Here is a 20,943-nt window from a genome sequence, read left to right as displayed (position 1 = left end):
TCAGTACAGTGCTCAGTGTTGGCAGAAGTACAGCAAGACAAACATGCCTGCACACACCAGGAGGTGCAAAGTGACACGTGTCACACACACACCAACCCTGGAAATCCACGCCCTCCACCCAGTATTCCACATTATTCCACCTATAGGTCCCTACAGGGAAACAACCATGGCTGGAGAAAGACTGAGGTGCAAAGAGGGAGTCTTGCAAAGTTACTTGCAACAGTGATAAATAATCTCAGTGTCTGACACTGGGGGAGTAAGAGTCACATCAGAGATGAAAATCCATACCCCAATATATTATGCAATCAATAAAGTATTAGTTTTTTCTTTATGGCCATGCCACATGGCTTATAGGATCTTAGTTCCACAACCACAACTGAACTCGTGCCCCCTCCGGGGAAGCACTGAGTCCTAACCACAGGACCACCAGGGAAATCCCAAAGTATCACAGTTTTGAAGATCACATGTGAGACCAGTCCCGTGTCACTCAATAACATTAAATGAAAAAGCCCACACCAATAAAACTATATTTGGCATTTTCCCCAATTCTGGATGACTATTAAAAAAAAAAAAAAACAGGTAGAGAAAAAGGGCAGAAACTGAGTTATCCATATTTTCTTATCTTATACTTTTTACACATTTTCTACCTTAAGTATATGGAAATTTAATACTCAAGAAAATAGTAAATGATGTCAAATAAGGGAAGATGTAGCTATGGAGTGAAAAAAACCCAGCAACAGTAAACTCTACAAGGGACTTTCTAAAAGCCTTACTGCTTTTAGAATGTTTACAGTCTGCTCCGTATTTCATTCCCCCATGTGCCCATGGTAACCGCCGGAGGAAAAGCTTGAGCAAGACCTCACAGCAGGCTGGCCTCCCCCTCCAGGCCTCTCCCTTGGCCTCAAGCAGCTGCTTTTCAACTCACATTTATGTTCTAATTTCCCAACCCACAAGAATAGCCCTGCTGACCTAATCAAAGAATAATTTTTCTTATGCTTCTCACAGTATCTAAAAATAAAAAAACTCAGGATATTTTTCAACCATAGTGAAATTTATTATACAGAGGAGGCACTTAAGAGAGATTTCTTAACTTATTGTCAGAATTTGTGTTTTTGTACATCCTGGGCAACTGGATGTATGGAAACTGTCTATCTGTATAAAGACTCTCCCCTGCCTGGAGACATAACCCTCCCAGACTTCAGACAATACTACAAATCTACAGTAATAAAACCAGCATGGTATTGGCACAAAAATAGACATATAGATCAATAGAACAGACCTCTGCTGCTGCTGCTGCTAACTCACTTCAGTTGTGTCCGACTGTGCGACCCCACAGACGGCAGCCCAGCAGGCTCCCCCGTCCCTGGGATTCTCCAGGCAAGAACAATGGAGTGGGTTGCTATTTCCTTCTCCAATGCATGAAAGTGAAAAGTAAAAGTGAAATCGCTCAGGTGTGTCCGACTCTTAGCGACCCCGTGGACTGCAGCCTGCCAGGTTCCTCCATCCCTGGGATTTTCCAGGCAAGAGTACTGGAGTGGGGTGCCATTGCCTTCTCTGGAACAGACTAGACAGCCCAAAAATAAACCTACACACTTAGGGTTAATTAATCTTCAACAATGGAGGCAGGAATGTATTGAGAAACTGATGATGGGAAAAAGACACACTCTTTAGCCAGTGGTGTTGGGAAAGCTGGACAGCTGCATGAAAATCAATGAAGTTAGAAGGTATCCTCTCACTCAAAATGGCTTAAAGACTTAAAAAATAAAAACAAGACACCATAAAACTCATAGAAGACAACACAGGCAAAGCATTCTGACATAAATTGTACCAATGTTTTCTTAGATCCCAAGGCAGTAGAAATAGAAACAAAAATAAACAAATGGGACCTAATCAAACTTACAAGCATTGCCAGAGCAAAGAAAACCATAAGCAAAATGAAAAAACCTACAGAATGAGAAGAACATATTTGCAAACAATGCAACCAACAAGGGCTTAATTTCCAAAATATACAAACAACTCATACAACTCAATAACACAAAAAAAACAAACAACCCAATCAAAAAACAGGCAGAATACCTAAATAGACATTTCTCCAAAGAAGACATAAAGATGGCCAATAGGCATAGGAAAAGATGCTCAACATCATTAATTATTAGAGCAATGCAAATTAAAACTACAAGGAAGCACAACCTCACACTGGTCAGAATCAGTTCAGTTCAGTCATTCAGTCGTGTCCGACTCTTCGCAACCCCATGAACTGCAGCACGCCAGGCCTCCCTGTCCATCACCAACTCCCGGAGTTCACTCAGACTCACGTTCATCGAGTCAGTGATGCCATCCAGCCATCTCATCCTCTGTCGTCCCCTTCTCCTCCTGCCCCCAATCCCTCCCAGCATCAGGGTCTTTTCCAATGAGTCAACTCTTTGCATGAGGTGGCCAAAGTACTGGAGTTTCCGCTTTAGCATCATTCCTTCCAAAGAAATCCCAGGGCTGATCTCCTTTAGAATGGACTGGTTGGATCTCCTTGCAGTCCAAGGGACTCTCAAGAGTCTTCTCCAACACCACAGTTCAAAAGCATCAATTCTTTGGTGACATAAAAAAAATCTACAAATAATAATTGCTGGAGAGGGTGTGGAGAAAAAAGGGAACCCTACACTCCACTATTGGTGGGAATGCAAGTTCGTGCAGCCACAATGGAAAATAGTATGGAGGTTTCTCATAAAACAAAAAACAGAGTTGCCATATGATCTAGCAATTCTACTCCTGGGCATATATCCAGAGAAAACTCTAATTCAAAAAGATACATGCACCCCTTACATTCATAGCAGCACATTCAGAGTAGCCAAGACATGGAAATAACCAAAAAGTCCACTGACAGAAGAACGGATAAAGAAGATATTTTATATATATATATATATATATATATATATATATATATAATGGAAAACTAGTCAGCCATGAAAAAGAATGAAATAATGCTATCTGCAGCAATATGGATGCCACTAGAGATTATCATACTAAATGAAGTAAGTAAAAAGAAAGAAAAGTATCATATGCTATCACTTATACACGGAATCTATATGGCACAGGGGCTTCCCTGGTGGCCCAGAGGTTGGGAATCCACCTGCCAATGCAGGGGACACAGGTTCAAGCCTTACTCCAGGACCTGGGATCTCACATGCCGCAGTGCAACGAAGCCTGCATGCTGCAGCTACTGAAGCCCTGGCACTCGGCAGCCTGTGCTCTGAACAGCAGGAGGCACCACAGTGAGAGGCCCATGCACCTCAACTAGAGAAAGCCCTTGTGCAGCAATGGACAGCCTGTGTGCCACAATGAAGACCCAGCACAGCCAAAGGAGTAAACAAATAAATAGCAAAATAAAAATTAAATAGAATATAGCACAAATGAACTTATCTAGAAAACAGAAGCAGGTTCACAGCACAGAGAACAAACTTGTGGTGGCCAAGGGAGAAGAGGGGGTAGGGATGGACTGGGAGTTTGGGGTGTCAGTCACTCAGTTGTGTCTGACTCTTTGTGACCCCATGGACTGTAGCCCACCAAGCTCCTCCATTCATGGAGTTCTTCAGGCAAGAATACTGAGGTGAGCAGTCATTCTCTTTCCCAGGGGATCTTTCCAACCCAGGGATTGAACCTGGGTCTCCTGCACTGCAGGCAGATTCTTTACCACTGAGGCACCAGGGCAGCCCTTGGGGGTTAGCAGATGTAAACTACTATATATAGACTGGATAAACAACAAGGTTCTATTATATAGCACAGGGAACCATATTCAATATTCTGGGATAAACCATAATAGAAAATAATATAAAAAAGAATGTATATATGTATATAACAGTCATTTTGCTATACAGCAGAAATTAACACAACACTGTAAATCAACAATATTTCAATTAAAAAAAAAGTTATATAGGCTCTGACCTGCCTAAATGTGTTCTAGAACTTTCAGTTTACTTTGGTTTCCAATGACCAATTGGAATTGGTCATTCCAATTGCCAATAATAAAATCTGTCTCTCTAATCTATTTTTAAAATTTTTAAATTCTTGTTTTTAAAAATTTGTTTTTCTTTTTTTTTTTTCCTTCAGTATAAAGGCAAAACACTAACTCCTTTTCCTTTCTTCATTCCAATGAAATACATGAGATGGAAGAAAAATTTCTGCTTCAGAAAAGAAACTGATGACCTTGACCTGCAGCCTTGGAATTTTTCCTACCTAGAATGTGAAAGTCTGGGTTTGGTAGGCAAAACTAATACAGTTATGTAAAGTTTAAAAATAAAATAAAATTAAAAAATAAATAAATAAATAAAATAAAATACTGGAAAAGTCTGTTTTTTTTCCTCTTTTAATTAAAAAAAAAGGGAGAGTGATTCTAGCTCTTATTCCGGTCAGTACACGATTTCTTATATAATCCTGCAGCTAGACATCAAGCCCATATGTACACACTGCTCTCCCGGGATTGTCTGCTCTAAGCAAGGTGTGTAAAAATCAATTCCTTATATCGATCCAGTACTCAAAGCCAGAGTCATCATCTGGAATTTTATTTGAAGTATTTCACTTGCTTCTCAAACATTTAAGTGGAGAGGTATGTACTGGATGGGAAAATAACTAGAGATAAAAATACCATGTTTCCTGACGGCTTCCACACAATACAACAGGCACGAGAGTCCCCAGCAGAGGGAATGAGAGAAAGTTCCAAGAGAAAGAAATTTAGAGGAGCAGCAGCTGCTACCAAAACACAGTGCAAGACCCCGAGGGCCCTCAGAGTCAGAAGCTGCCCTTTGCAGGCACACCCAACATTTCCAGCAGCCCTGAGCACTTACCAAAGCCTATCTATTTCAGCTGAACCCTGAGCATCAAAAAAAAAAAAAAAGAGCAGAGAAGCCAAGATATGAGGAGCCCGCTGACCACAGAAAGGGCAAATGACAAGGGCGGAAGGCTGGCGTGTGGGGGGCAGGCTGAGCCATGTGCAGGAGGATGGGGAGGAGGACAGGCTGCAGGAAGGCCATCCAGCACAGAGTTGATAAAGAACTGCCTCTCGAGACAGGTCCATACTATTCAATTTTCACAAAAGTATATCAGAGTTGTAAGTCGATAACAGATGATACAAAACCCATAGTCCTTAATATGGTCCACAAAAACCTCACATGGCGTGACTCCACCCACCTCAGCAAGCATCCCTCCTTCCCCACCTGCTCCTGCCCAGGGCCACGAGGCCTCGGCGTCTCTGCTCCTGTCACCCACAACACTCTCCCCAGACCTCCACAAAACACCCCAGTATTCTCTCCCAGAAGTGATGGTGCCCTTCTCACCTTTTCATTTCATCCAAATGCCGCCACCCCAGAGCTCTTTCCTGGTCACCAGATCTAAAGTCAGCTCCTCTCATCTCTCTCACAGCACTCCATTTTTTTTTTTCTTGGCAGCATTTATGACAATTATCCATTTATTTGCTTAATATCTACATTTCCCACTAGAATGAGAGTTTTGAGAGAGTAGAAAACATGTTTTGCTCATGACTGTATATCAAGGATTTGATAAACGTTTGATGAATGAATGCAAAAAACAAGTAATACACAACCTACAAAGCCAAAAGTTGGTTCTTTGAAAAGATCAACTAAATTGACAAACCTTTAGTTTTGTCCAAAAAGAGACAACAATTAAAATGCATGAAAGAAGGGAAAATATAACAGATTTTGTAAAGTAAAAAGGATTATAGGTGAATATATGAACAACTGTATGCCAAATTAAGTAACTTTCTATCTAATGACATGGACAAATAAATTACTAACAGACACACAATTACCAGAACTAATTCAGCATGAAATAAAAAAACCAGCAGATGTATAACAAGTAAAGAAATTGAATTCATAATTAGAAAGCTTCCCATGAAGAAAAACCTAGGCCCACATGGCTTCATTGGTGAATTCCAGCAAACATTCCAAGAAAAATTAATACCAATTCTTCACAAACCCATGGAATTGGGCTTCTGGATGAAGCAATTAGGAAAGAAAAAATAAAAGGCAACCAAAGCAAATAGGAAGAAGTAAAAATTTCCCCATTTGCAGATGATATCATTTTGTAAATAGAAAATTCTGAGAAATTCACCAAAGAACTATTAGAACTATTAGTCTGCCTAGGTTGCAGGATACATTAGTAATGAACATTCTAAAAATAAAATTGGCAAACTTTCACAAAAAGGTATAAATTTTTTAAAAAGAAGTATAAGACTTGTATGCTGGAAACCTCAGAACAATGTGACTGAACAAAATCAAAGACAGTCTAAGAAAATATAAAGATAAGTCAAGTTCATGGGTCAAAAGATTCAATCTTGTTAAGATGGCAATGGGGCTTCCTTCATAGCTCAATTGGTAAAGAATCTGCATGCAATGCAGGAGACCCAGGGTTGGGAAGATGCCCTGGAGAAGGAAATACCCACTCCAGTATTCTTGTCTGGAGAATCCTACGGACAGAGGAGCCTGGCAGGGTACAGTCCATGGGATCGCAAGAATCAGACACAGCTTAGTGACTAAACCACCACCACCAAGATGGCAATACTCCCCAAACTGACTTACATATTCAGCACAACCTCTATCAACATCCTAGCTTCAGTCATCAAACACTGTCCTTCTGATACAAGAACAGATGGAACTGACATGAGGATAAACTGAAGAGAATTGAAAACAGAATTGAACTGATTTGTAAAAGAGTGTCAATATAATTAAATGGAGAAAGAGTCTTTTCAACAAACAGTTCTGAAACAACTGGATATTTACATGCAAAAGAATGTTAATCCATACCTTACGCCATACACAAAAACCAATTCAAAGCAGACCACAGACCTAAATGCATTAAGCTATAAAGTTCTTGGAAGAACAGATGGAAATAAATCTCCACCAAACAGCATCAGGCAAAGCCTTCTTTGGTAAAACGCCACAGCACAAACAACATAAGAAAAATAGATGAACCAGACTTTTCAAAAATAAAAACATTTGTGTCATCACATCTAGAAAGTAAAGACAACTAGAGAGTAGATAAATACAGGCGTCCCTTGGTATCCAAGGGAGACCAGCTGCAGGGCCCTCCCACACATACCAAATCCAAGGATGCTCAAATCCCTCATATGAAATGGCACAGCAGTTTGTCTTCCACAACCACAGATGTGGAATGCACAAAGAGTCAACCACATACCAGCAAATCAGTTATCTGAAAACAGACTGGTATCCAGAACTCACACAGAAATCTTACAACTCAGTAATAAACGGACAACTGAAGCAATTAAAAAATGGGCTAAAGAAAAAGACATTTCTCCAAAGAAAATATACAAATGGCCAATAAGTACGTGAAAAGATGCTCAACATCAGAGATCAACAGGGAAGTGCATATCAAAACCACAATGCGATATTGCATCACACCTACGAGACTGTACACAATTAGAAAGAGACAGTAATTAGCAAGGCTGTAGAGAAAATGAAACCTTCATTCGTTGCAGGTGGGAATGTAAAACAGCACTGCTGGTTTGGAAAACACTAGTGATTTCTCAAAAAGTTATATATATAATTATTACCTCATGACCCAGCGTTTCCACTGGTAGGTATATACCCAAGAGAACTAAAACAGATCTCTACACTAAAACTTGTACATAAATGTTCAGAGCGGCATCATTCGTAATAGCAAAAAGTAGAAACATATCCAAATGCTTATTAGCTGAAGAATAAATTATCTGTGGCGTATCTATACAATGCAATATTATATAGCCATAAAAGGAACAAAGTACTGATATATGCTGTGATATGGATAAACCCTGTAAGTATTATGCTAAATAAAATAAGCTGGTCACAAAAGACCACATACTATACTATTTCCTTCTCAGAAAATATTCAGAATAGCCAAATCTGCAGACAAAAAAGTAGGATAGTGGTTGCAAAGAACAGCAGAGACATAGGAATGGAGATTGCTTATGGGAATGGGGCTTCTTTTGGGGATGACAAAAATGTTCAAAAATTGGGCTATGATAGTTGATTGCACAATCCCATAAGTATATGAGAAAAAAACTGAACTGTATATTTCAAATGGGTGAATTGTACAGTATGTGAATTATATCTCAAAATGTGCTCAGTTGCTCAGTCATGTCCAATTCTTTGTGACCCCTATGGACTACAGCCCACCAGGATCCTCAGTCCATGGGATTCTCCAGGCACGAATACTAGAGTGGGTTGCCATTTCCTGCTTCAGGAGATCTTCCCGACACAGGGATTGAACCTGTGTCTCCTACGTCTCCTACTTTGGCAGGCAGATTTTTTACTACTGAGCCACCTGGGAAGCCCATACCTCAATAATGCTGTTTTGTGTTTTTTTTTTTTTTTTTAATAACAGGTAATACAGTGATGTCGGAGAAGGCAATGGCACCCCACTCCAGTACTCTTGCCTGGAAAATCCCATGGACGGAGGAGCCTGGCAGGCTGTAGTCCATGGGGTCGCTAGAGTCGGACACGACTGAGCGACTTCACTTTCACTTTTCACTTTCATGCATTGGAGAAGGAAATGGCAACCCACTCCACTGTTCTTGCCTGGAGAATCCCAGGGACGGGGAAGCCTGGTGGGCTGCCGTCTATGGGGTTGCACAGAGTTGGACACGACTGAAGTGACTTAGCAGTAGCAGCAGCAATACAGTGATGTAATGTATTAAGTTCTTACCATTATGTTCATACAATGACATTTTACCTTCCTAAACATTTATTTGTTGTGGGTGAAGACAGGGTTAAAATATAAACAAGGGGAAGATCAGAGGAAAGACTTATCTTTGGGGTCTGTGGAAGATTGGCATCAAAGCCCACCCAGGATAAAGTCTTTTACATGTACTGAATTTCTGTGACAAGGAATTTACTTGTAGTTTAGAGTGACAGCAAATTATGTAAGCTCAATCACTTGAAGACTCTTAAGCTGTAAAGCACAAAACTGACGTCTCTGTAGAGCAAAAGCCACTTTGTTTCCGGGGCTAGCGATTCCCACAAGGTACTAAGAACAGCAGGGCTTCAGAAGCAGAAAGACACACTCACATTCCTCAAGACCGGAAGCGCCAGCTGCTCAAAGGACGTCAGATCCACCACGTACTGCCCTACACGGCACTCACGCTTTCCAGGCAGAGGCTCTGACCTGAAAGAAAAGGATAGTGCATTCCTTGTTGAGACCCCCCTGTACTGGCCTCTGATTTTTAGCTGCTCCACTGAGCCTCTGGCCTTCTCCATGTGCTAAACCGTCTTTAAAAATCACCTACACAGAGAGTGGCAGTGAGCAAAGCTGATTTGATTCCTCATTCTCTCCTGAGAACAGGGCTAACACTGGTGCACACACCACTACCCACAGCCTGGCAGTTACCTCCAAGAGCTGGTATATCACCTGTCTTAGAAGAGTGATAGGAACAGGGCCACTAGGTACCAAGTGAGAAGAGCTTACTATTCAGTGGAATAAGTTTGCACTGAAATATGGTATTTTCAACTTTGGTTTTCATATGATGACTTCAACCTCTGTTTTCTTTGATGCCAAGAAAGCCATAAAGGCTCAAGATTCTTTAAAACAGAAGGGACTACCTGGCTCAGCCCTGGGCCCCAGGAGAATAAAACACCAGAGGGACTCCCTTGGTGGTCCAGTGGTTAAGATTCTGCCCTTCCACTGCAGGGGGCGTAGGTTTGATCTCTTAGTCAGGGAACTAAGACCCTGCATGCGGTGAGATATGGTCAAAAAAAAAAAGAAAAAACACTTCAGAAATGAAGCTGCAGTACCCAGTTCTGGATAAAGGTCCTCGGATGCCAGACAACGTGACAACATCAAACCCTATTCTTCTTCCTCCCTGTCTGACTTCTTCTGTATAAAACCCATCGACAGGCACGCCAGAGGACTTTAAAACTTCAGTGGCTTTCTGGATCAGCGTTGTTTTTCCAACTCCTAGAGAAAAAAAAAAAAGCCTATCAGGAACCACTGCCTTGTTGGAGCATAACAACCAGGAGAGAAATGGGCTTCAAACTGCTTTTATGAATATTAACTTCACTTAACTCTGATTGCTTCAGGTGTTGAAACTTTTTAATTTCAAGTAGAAAACAAGCATAATAAAAACGTGAATGGTACACTGAAGTTTATTTTTAAATTCTGAAACATTATTAGTTTTGTCACATACATAATCGGAGAACCAACTGAGTGGTTTTCTGATGATAATTTCAAGTGCAATTTGCATCCTACAAGACAAGCTTTTGTTTTCTCCTAGGTTTACTCTTCTTGAGGGAGCAAACTTTTGCACCTAGAAAGTAAAGCTGGTCAAGCTTCAGGCAAAGGCTGGATGCTTTAAGTTAGGATTTCAAGACACTCTGAACCTACGTTTAACAGTGGGAACATCCCTTCATTTCTCCTTGTATTTACAATGTATGGCTCCCCAAAATGGGACTCTGAGATACTGCCAACACTACTAGAAATGGCAATATTTCAAGTTTTTCCAGAGGAGCAATCCCATCAGGTGGGCCATGCCTTCCATCACCTCCTCAGTTCAGTTCAGTTCAGTTGCTCAGTCGTGTCCGACTCTTTGTGACCCCATGGACTGCAGCACGCCAGGCTTTCCTGTCCATCACCAACTCCCGGAGCTTGCTCAAATTCATGTCCATCAAGTTGATGATGCCATCCAACCATCTCATCCTCTGTCATCCCCTTCTCCTCCACCTTCAATCTTTTCCAGCATCAGGGTCTTTTCCCATGAGTTAGTTCTTTGGATCAGGTGGCCAAAGTATTGGAGTTTCAGCTTCAGCATCAGTCCTTCCAATGAATATTCAGGACTGATTTCCTTTAGGATTGACTGCTTTGATCTCCATCACCTCCTAGAGTATTCCCAAGTATTCCTTTGACTTGCCCCCAACCTCTTCCCAAATTATAACCTATGCACCTCCACCCACTCATCCTTCTCACCCAGGACCCTTTCCTTTCCTCCCAGCCTGGCCCATGGACTACTCTGATTAACCCTTGGGTGCTTGCAAGTTAAATACTATTTAATACTACTACTCACTGACAGTGGAACCAGGCCCTGGTCTTGCATGCCTCACAAGCATTTTCTTGCTTAATTCTTTACAATCACCCTCTGAAGCAGTTGCCACCCTTGTCCCTATTTTACAGAAGAGACTGAAGCACAGAGAGGACAGGCAACTTATTCATGGTTAGACAACTGAGAGAGACCATACAGTTTAACAGGGGCCTTCATATGCCACCATAACTTTGTTTATTTCATATGAACCTTGTTCTCAAATAGATAGTCAGTGGCATCATAATTACCCCAAAATGGGAAACCAAGCCTGCAACACAGCTATCATGAGACACGACAGGGTTGCAAGTCATATTATTCCTATGGCTGCCCATGCAGAGTCATCAGGGTTCCCTAAGAAGCTTTTGAAGATTACTTGAAATAAAATATGATGTTATTCCCAGTGTTCTTGCCTGGAGAATTCCAGGGACGGGGGAGCCTGGTGGGCTGCCGTCCATGGGGTCGCACAGTCGGACACAACTGAAGTGACTTAGCATAGCATAGCATAGCATTCTCATTTAGTTCATTCTTCCTCCAAATTTCACACTAACAATGGTGTCCGGCCTTCTGAAACATGAACAGCAGCCTACTCTCATGGCACTAGGAGAATGTAACCCCACCTCTGTCCCTCAGTAACTGCTGCTTTAGGGAAGTCATGGAAGAATCCACTTAACACAGGCAAGTGGCCTCTGTTGATGTGTAATTTGGGACTTCTCTGAAACAACTTAATGTTGATTCATAACGGATTGTTAAATTATGGTACCATGTGTATAATGACATAAACCCACAGGAATCTCATGCAACCATTAGAGAACACTGTTTACGTATGGAAAGAACTTACTGCTTAGCATGGAAGACAGACCGCAACATATGAAAATAATACATGGAGAAAAAGCAGGTTAAGAAACAGCAGAAATACACAGTAGTATTCCACTACTTTTTTTTTTTTTTTGAAAGACCACAAATAACAAACGTGGGCAAAGATGTGGAGAAAAGGGAACCTCGTATGCTGTTATATGTAAACCGGTGCAGCCACTATGGAAAACAGTATAGGGGTTCCTCAAAAAACGAAAAACAGAACTATCATATGATCCAGAAATTCCACTCCTGGGTATATATCCAAAGAAAATGAAAACACTATTTTGAAAAGATAAATGTACCCCCAAATGTTCATAACAGAATTATTTACAAGATATGGAAGCAACCTAAGTTTCCATCAACAGATGAATGGACAAAGATATGGTATACAATACAATGAAATACTTTTCAATTGTAAAAAAAGAATGAAATTTTGCTATCTGCAACATCATGGATGGGCCTGGAGGGTATTATGATTAGTGAAATAATTCAGGCAGAGAAAGACAAATACTGTGTGGTATCACTTATATATGGAATCTAAAAAATAGAACAAACTAGTTTTATATAATAAAAAAAAAAAAAACAGACTCACAGACAGAGAGAACAAACTAGTGGTTACCAGTGGGGAGAGGGAAGGGGTATGACGGGGAGATTAAGAGGCACAAACTACTACATATAAAACAAATGAGCTACGAGGATATATTGTACAGCACAGGGAAATACAGCCAACATTTTACAGTACCTGTAAATGGAATCTTGAAAAACTGTGAATCACTGTTATACACATGAAACTTACAGAATACTGTAAATCAACTATATCTCAATAAAAAAAAAATAGTAAAGTATGTAGGTGTCTCCAGAAGAAAATGTCAAGAAGAACAGAAAGATTTATAGTATTTGTTTCTGTATTGTAAATCCAAGGGACTTTCAAGTTCTTCTTTTTTTTTGGTCTTACAGTAAATATTACTCTTAATTTAAGAAAAAAGCAAAGCTATTTACATTATGCAAAGGACAAAATGGAACAGCTGTAATAAAAGGGAATATCGTGGGTCTGATCTGTTAGGGAGAAGATTTAAACCAAGAGGAAGCATTTAGCTCTAGTCCCTTTTTCCTTCTTCAGCTCTAGAAACTTCTCAGCTAATTTTTCATCTCTGTTAATTTAACTACCCTAGTGCTAGCTACACTGGCTAAGAAGTGACCTGTAGGAAGGAGACCCCAAAATCAAAGGCCCACACCACATTCACAAAGAACAGGTTGGAAAGCCCCAGAATTATTTTGGTTCTGGTTCTCCTATAAAGTGGACCGTGAAATAAAGACTCATGTGCACGCTGTTTAATTTGGGAAGCAACACCCGAAGACAACACACTGGTGGGGAGGTGACCGCATTATCAAACAAGTTATCAGTGGGTAGTTTAATCCCACTGAGAAATCCTAGGAGACAGCTTTGGATTCAGAGTTCTCTTGTGTGATGAGTGAGGAAGGAGTTTACCCACCAACTTCCAACTGTCAAGAGTCAAGGCTGCTTCAGGGGGCAGGAATTCCCTGGCCCTTCAGGCCTGCCCTGTGTGCAGGCAGAGGTGGGCTCCAGGGGTCAGAGAAAGCCCTTGAGGACAGGTCACAGGCTGTACAGCTGGAAATTGGGGAAAAATTGCTAAGTGTGAAGGACACATGAGTGGGGCCCTGAGAGTGTATATGAGTATCTTTGAGAAGATACTTGAAGTCTGAACATGTAGAGATTCAGACAACAGGCAGAGTTTGGGATTGGGTTAGTGACAGAAAGATACTAAGTCAATGAAAAAACATTAGAAAACTCCAAAGGGTTGTGGGGCGGGGGGTGGGGGGGGAATGTTGTGCATAAAGGGAAAATACATTATAGATACTCTTGGCTCCATGGCTCTTCTGTGGTTTACTTTTATAGTCAAAATACCATCAACACTGACCAATGAGCTAATTAAAATTATAGTATAACTGCTTTGGGAAAACTGGGAGGAAGAGAAAGTTAGTGGGTTTAAGGCCAGGCTTAAGAAAGCTACACTGTAGCACTGAGTCTTTCAATCATGTGTATACATATAAAACTTTTATAAAGAAGGAAATAGAAAGAAGAACCAGTATTGGCCTGGCCGGCCTCTGTCCTTACCCACATCCAGGACTCAGGCAGGTACAATCATAAAAATAAGCCACCTCTGTTATGAAACACATAGATGTCTTGGGGCCAGGCTGCTGAGAAAACTTTCAAATAAAGTTTCAAATAAAGGATGACAAATCAACTTTTAGAAGACATTCTTTTACAATATTAAGGAGTACCTCTGGATATTAGAAATTTCTCAAAACATCTTCCTCCTCATCACTCCCCCATTGCCCTATAAATATAAAACTCCAGAATCTGCAACATTAAGTTAGCCTTTGGTCCCAAAAGCTAAAGATGCTTATTAAAAAAAAAGTGAAAGAGAATTTCAGGGCTGGGGTTACAATGGTTGATTATCTGAATGCACAGCTTATCTGAAACTGCAAAGAAGCTAAAGAATCACTTTCTGTACTCAAAACCCATCTTTTTTTGTTGCTGTTCTCCATTAATCTATATAATGCTGTCTTAATCTGATGCTGCCACAACCTTCCTGCCTCTTCTTTTAATAATGCCTTATCAATGTGCAGCATCTTGGCTTAAGAGGCATCTATCTGTTCCACCAGTCTCTCATTTAAACGCACACTGAAGTGAAGTGAAGTCGCTCAGTCGTGTCCAACTCTTTACGACCCCATGGACAGTAGCCTAACAGGCTCCGCCGTCCATATAATTTTCCAGGCAAGAATACTGGAGTGGGTTGCCATTTCCTTCTCCAGGGGATCTTCCCAACCCAGGGATCGAACCTGGGTCTCCTGCATTGCAGATAGACGCTTTTACCGTCTGAGCCACCAGGGAAGCTACTTCCTTTCCAAGATGAGACCTTCACAGCCTAAGGTTGGAGGGATTTGCATTAGAAGGGACAGGCACCAAGGTAGGGTCTGGGTGGGGGTGCCCAGTACCCAGCCCCCCTGTGTTGGGGTACCAAGGCTCTCAACCTGCGACCTCACTCATGCAGGAAATTGGGGTGGGGGCGCTGTCAGTGAAGGTGGATAGGGAACACGGTTGCACTACCCTGCAACTGGAATTCCGCTCTTTCATGATAAACGCAGGCGCGTGTGGCTATCGACAGAAATCAGACACCTTCGGTGGTGGCAGAGATCCTGAAATATGGCCTGTGCACATCACAACTTCAAAATGTTAGTCGCTCAGACCTGTCCAACCCTTTGCGACCCCACAGACTGTAGCCCACCAGACTCCTCCGTCCATGGGATTCTCCCGGCAAAAATACTGGAATGGGTTGCCACGCCTTCCTCCAGGGATCTTCCCCACCCAGGGATCGAACCCGGGTGTCCCGCGTGGCAGGGGAATTCTTTACCGTCTGAGCTACCAGGGGTAGTAGTACTACTGCCTTTGATCCTACTTAACACCTTAATACGAAAGCCCAGGTGCCACCCCATCACAAGCTGGTCTCGCCCTCCTGAAGTTCGCTTCATTTCATTTACCTTATGGACTCAATCACATTTTCCGGGAAAGGAAACGCAGGCTTCTGACCACCAAGCCTGTAATTTAACACCCGGAATTTTAGAGGCGGAGAGCACCGGCTGCCGCAACCCCACGCGCCCCCCACGCCCACCCCTCGGCCTCGTGGAGGGTGCGGACACGGGCAAGAATACCTGGGGGCCCAGTCAGGAACACGTGCCGGGCCATACGGGTAGGCTCGGGTGGGCGTCACGGCCCGGGTAGGGGTGGGGTCGAAGTCGCCGAGCCGGGTACCGGGGAGAGGTCGCGACCCAGGGTCCGTCCCCCAGGGCCGCAGTCCCCTCCTCCGCCGGCCGGAAGCAACGAGCCGTAAGGCCGCGCATGCGGCCTCTGTGCTCAGCGTCGGCGTGCGCTTCCGCCCTCCGCGCTCCGCGCTCAGCGCCGGTCTGCGCTTGCGCCCTCCGCTCTCAGTCCTGTTCCTCACCGAGACCACCGTTCAGTGACGCAAGGGTGATTAGTATGGTCTTCCCTGGGTTTGTGTGGTACAGCCTCCGTATTGGACTTAGGTAGGGTGTTTGCGAGGAGGTGTGCTTAAAAGCCTTTTTCTAAACCAATGCTGCTCAGGTGAGCGCCGTTTACGAAGCTCTGGGACCGAACCTGGGAGCTGAAATTTCCCCAGGCTGTGGGGAGAGGCCTCCTGAAGGAAGTTTGGGTCCTAGAAGCCCTCCCAAAAGAAGGAGGATTTGCTTCCAATTGGAACGACTTACCCAGTGTTGTCAGCCACCGCTGCAGTGTGGTATTACCTGGTTAAGAAGTGCTTCATGCGTGGGCTCCAACTCCCAAGATTCGGAGTGATTGATCTTGGGCGAGCCCTGAGCATCTGGATCTTTTTGATATTGTTGAAACTCCCCGGCAGTTTCTATAGTCCCGTCTTCAACCGTGCACACAAAGACCAATTTCCCCCTCTTGTCACCGTCTCATAAATGTAAACCAACACGAGACCCAGCTGGAGGGTCTTCCTGTGCAAAGCATTAAGTGGTTTTTTCCCCATCTATTAACCCCTTGAGGTGTTTGATCTTGAGAAACAAAATGGCGGTGGCCTTGAGCCAGAGTTACCTGTAAGCCCTTTCAGTGTAATATATGTACAGTTTGTCTCGTGATCGATCATCCTCCATCCTGTCTGGGAAAGCAGTTTCACTGAGTGCTCATTTTAATTGTGTGGGCACACACAGGACTCCCCAGAGCTCCCCTTAGCCTGGTTATTCATCAGTCAGATGACCTCCATTTCTTACTGTTTTTCTTGCCTAGAGAATCCCTGGGACGGAGGAGCCTGGTGGACTGCCGTCTATGGGGTTGCACAGAGTCAGACTTGACTGAAACGACTTAGCAGCAGCAGCAGCAGCAGCAGCAAAAGTCAGATTTGTTCAGTTATCTATCACCATTACTTCTGCGACATTTATAACGCTGCATCACTGGTAAGGTAGAGCCTTCCACCCAGATTTCTTTCACCTCCATTGCAAACTGGAGTCAAGAACAGCTAATATAATCAAGTAAGCCCACAGAGTAGTTTCCAAAAGAAATAAATATGTACACTGTCGTATGTATGATCTTCTTTTTATAAAAACAATTATTTTAAAGTGCTAATTATGTAGGATTTCCATCACTGAAGCAGTTTGTGTTTGAAAGGTTCACCAGGAGATGGATTATTATATTTTGAAGTTATGCCTGTAATTCTGGTAGCCACCAGCAGACCTCAGTTTAGGTAGACTCTAGATGTAGAGGACTGATATTTCAGAACAAAAGAAAATTCTTCTGAAGTTGGATGTTCTTTTTCCATCAAATCTATTTGTTTGGGCAGTTCACATGGATATCTTCACTTTATAATAATTAATTGATCTGAATCTTTGATTTGTACAGTTTCCTTTGTGGATTACACATCAATCACAACCAATGAAATACCTTATCTCAGAGATTAAGAACAAAAAGGCAAACATGATTAGTCACCCATTTTTAAATAAATAGATGATTAAACTACCGTGCTGAATCTAACTTTTGCTTACTATCCAGCCAGGGTATAATTACCTAAGGAACAGGTGATTCCAGTTCTTTCTTCCTGCAGGACCTGGGTGCAGGCTCGCTTTTGATAGAATGCAGTACAGCTGTTTATTAAAGCAGTTCGTAAGCATATATCTGAAGTCTCTACAGTTCCAGAGACTGTTTTCTCTACTGCTGCATCCAAGCACCTAAAACAGTTCCTGGCACACAGTAAGGGATGTACATGCTATGCGCTCTGTGCTATCTGGGGTGTATAAAGACATGATTAAGAAGAGCTCCTTTAGATTCTTGCCTTTTGAGGAATTTTTAATTGGTTAGCTAGAGAAGACCCTCCGGAGAAGGCAATGGCAACCCCCTCCAGTACTCTGCCTGGCAAATCCCATGGGCGGAGGAGCCTGGTAGGCTGCAGTCCATGGAGTCACTAGGAGTCGGACACGACTGAGCGACTTCACTTTCACTTTTCACTCTCATGCACTGGAGAAGGAAATGGCAACCCACTCCAGTGTTCTTGCCTGGAGAATCCCAGGGATGGGGGAGCCTGGTGGGCTGCCGTCTCTGGGGTCACACAGGGTTGGACACGACTGAAGTGACTTAGCAGCAACGGAGACCTCGGGCTGTCACAATCATGAGGGTGCTGTAACGGAGGCTGAGTGAGCACTCATGAGGGTCCAGGAGGATGAGAAAAGCCTTCCCAGTCCAGTGACTGTGAGCCTGCTTGGAGGATGAGTGAGAGGCAACTGCAGAGAGCAAAAGGGGACACCTCTTAGGTCCCCTATCCCTTTGTGCCTCTGCTCCAGTCACCACTATAGTGGGTGGCTGTCCTCAATCTGGAATGGCAGGGAGTGAGGTGGTTAGAAGGAGATAAAGGTCAAATAAAAGCCGTGTGTTTCTGTGTGACCAACCCAGCTTGAGTCATGTGATTTTTGGAGCCAGTCACTGAGCCAGGGAGATGGAGTGATCTCACTGGTCAGGCTTGGTTCAAGTTCTCCCCTGGAGAAAGTGGTGATCTTCCCCTTTCAACGCCAGAGACCAGGCCTGAGGGAGGGACTAAATTCTCCCCAAAGGAGAATTTAGGCACTGTTTCCACAGGGGCAAATGAATGCCAGGCTGGCAAAACAGATTCACATGTCCTTTTCCCCACTTTCATAGTTTTACATCTGCAGTAGTCATAGTCTTGGTTCTGTTTTCTTGTACTTAGGACATAATCCAAGTTTAAATTGTGTGTATGTTAAGTCGCTTCAGTTGCGTCTGACTCTTTGTGACCCTATGGACTGTAGACCTCAAGGCAAGAATACTGGAGTGAGTTGCCATGGGAATCTTCCCAACTCAGGGATCGAACCCACGTCTCTTACGTCTCCTGCCCTGGCAGGCGAGTTCTTTACCACTAGCACCACCTGGGAAGCCCAGTTTACATTATGTGAGTACAGGCTTGTTCGGGGAACCACTGGCTGAAACCTCACCTTGGCCAGGCACCACAGTGACCACTTGCCTGGGTTATTTTACAAAAGGAGGTCCTGGTAAAAAAACATAGAACTAACAAGCCACCACCAACCAGAATAATTCAGGAAAGGTCAAAAGGAAACGGGCGATGCCAGTCCATATGTCCTCCCAGAATCCTGGCTGGAATGCATCTCGAGCGAGTGATGCCCACGCCACCAGGAGGGGCCTTGAGTCAGAATGATTGGCCAGAGACAACCTGGAAACTAATCCTGTCACCATAAAACCTGACATGTGAGCCACTTGGCAGAGCGGTTCTCCTGGGTTCCCTTACCCTCCTGCTCTTAACCTTAGTGCCCCCTTCCCACTAAGATTTCTTGCTTTGTTAGCACAAGTGTCTCCTTAGACAATTGATTTCTGAGTGTTTGACAAGAGTGTACTCTTGGGCCCTGGAAGGGATCTCTCTTCCTGCAAAAAATATACTCAGGAGTAACTGTTGTATATGTTTGTGTGCACACTTGCACATGCATAGGTTTATAGGTTTGGGGAATATTTGTATACTGAAGTGACTTAGCAGCAGCAGCAGCATCTCGTTTGACCAGTTGCTGTATGTTTGTGGACACCATATCCTTTATAGGGTTAGGGAAAGTGGAGCTTTGCAGAAGCCCTGGCTCACAGTAGGGGCAATGGGAAAGCTGTGTGTATGGCCCAGTTTTCTAACTCTCTGACTATGGTTGGTGTCCCTGGCCCTGGGCTATACTCTTGGCACACCGCTTGGCTGTGCTATGTGCTCTTAAAAAAAGTGTGGCTATTATGACCCAGCAATCCCACTGCTGGATTACACACCGAGGAAACCAGAATTGAAAGAGACACATGTACCCCAATGTTCATCGCAGCACTGTTTACAATAGCCAGGACATGGAAGCAACCTAGATGCCCATTGGCAGACAAATGGATAAGAAAGCTGTGGTACATATACACAATGGAATAGTACTCAGCCATTAAAAAGAATGCATTTGAGTCAGTTCTAATGAGGTGGATGAAACTGGAGCCTATTATACAGAGTGAAGTAAGTCAGAAAGAAAAAGACCAATACAGTATACTAATGCATATATATGGAATTTAGAAAGATGGTAATGATGACCCTATATGTGAGAAAGCAGAAGAGACACAGATGTAAAAAACAGTCTTTTGGACTCTGGGAGAAGGCGAGGGTGGATGATTTGAGAGGGTAGCATTGAAATATGTATATTATCATATGTGAAGCGGATCATTGTTCTAGGTTCGATGCATGGGACAGGGTGCTCAGGGCTGGTGCACTGGGATGACCCTGGGGGATGGGATGGGGAGGGAGGTGGGAGGGGGGTCAGGATGGGGACACGTGTGCCCGTGGCTGATTCATGTTGATGAATGGCAAAACCCACTACAATATTGTAATTAGCCTCCAATTAAAATAAATAATTTTTTTTTTGAAGTGTGGCTATGATCAGACTGGGCTTCCCTGGTGGCTCAGACAGTGAAGAATCTACCTGCAATGCGGGAGACTTGGGTTTGATCCCTCGGTTGGGAAGATCCCCTGGAGGAGAGCATGGCAACCCATTCCAGTATTCTTGCCTGGAGAATCCCATGGACAGAGGAGCCTGGGGGGCCACAGTCCATGGGGTCGCAGAGTCGGACGTGACTGAGCACCTGAACACAGCACAGCGTGATGAGAGTGAATGCCGAAAACCAAGCAGAGGACAGTCACGTCAGGGAGGATGGCGAGCCAGCAGAAACGAGGCACTTAGCACCTTCACGGATACTCGGAGTAAACAGGGAAAATCGTGAACCACCAAGGACAAGCTGAGAGGTCCAGGGAGAAGGAGCAGAGCTTCTGCTTGGCTGTCTCGTTCCTCAGGAACGCTAACACTATGTTTTGTTCAGGTTCATTTTCTTTCTTTTCACTGGGATCCCATCAGTGGAGTAGCTATTGTTTACAGAATAA

General features: G+C 43.4%; 1 protein-coding gene and 1 long non-coding RNA gene across 6 annotated transcripts in view; one reads left to right on the top strand and one right to left on the bottom strand.

Moving 5' to 3' along the window:
- NTPCR (nucleoside-triphosphatase, cancer-related) overlaps positions 1–15,833 on the bottom strand; it is a 38,785-nt gene extending 22,952 nt beyond the window's left edge. For all 4 annotated transcript variants that reach the window (XM_006077091.3, XM_025284517.2, XM_044942026.2 and 1 more), the window contains exons 1-3: positions 15,662–15,833; positions 9,792–9,954; positions 9,069–9,165 (exon numbers count right to left, since the gene is read on the bottom strand). In XM_006077091.3, coding sequence (XP_006077153.1) covers positions 9,069–9,165; positions 9,792–9,954; positions 15,662–15,695 — 294 coding nt within the window. In that variant the 5' untranslated portion in view covers positions 15,696–15,833. The remainder of the gene's footprint in view (positions 1–9,068; positions 9,166–9,791; positions 9,955–15,661) is intronic.
- A 61-nt stretch (positions 15,834–15,894) lies between these two features.
- Positions 15,895–20,492, top strand: LOC123333397. 2 transcript variants are annotated; one of them, XR_006550714.1, is made up of 3 exons: positions 15,895–16,033; positions 16,776–16,942; positions 20,435–20,492. It is a non-coding gene; the product is annotated as an uncharacterized LOC123333397 (long non-coding RNA). The 2 variants fall into 2 exon arrangements; XR_006550713.1 differs by having other exon boundaries at positions 16,776–17,017; positions 20,435–20,484.
- Positions 20,493–20,943: the final 451 nt, after the last annotated feature.

This window comes from Bubalus bubalis, chromosome 4 (assembly GCF_019923935.1).
Source record: "Bubalus bubalis isolate 160015118507 breed Murrah chromosome 4, NDDB_SH_1, whole genome shotgun sequence".
NCBI lineage: Eukaryota > Metazoa > Chordata > Mammalia > Artiodactyla > Bovidae > Bubalus > Bubalus bubalis.
Note: the sequence above shows the minus strand (reverse complement) of the source record. Positions and strands in the feature narration are given on the sequence as shown.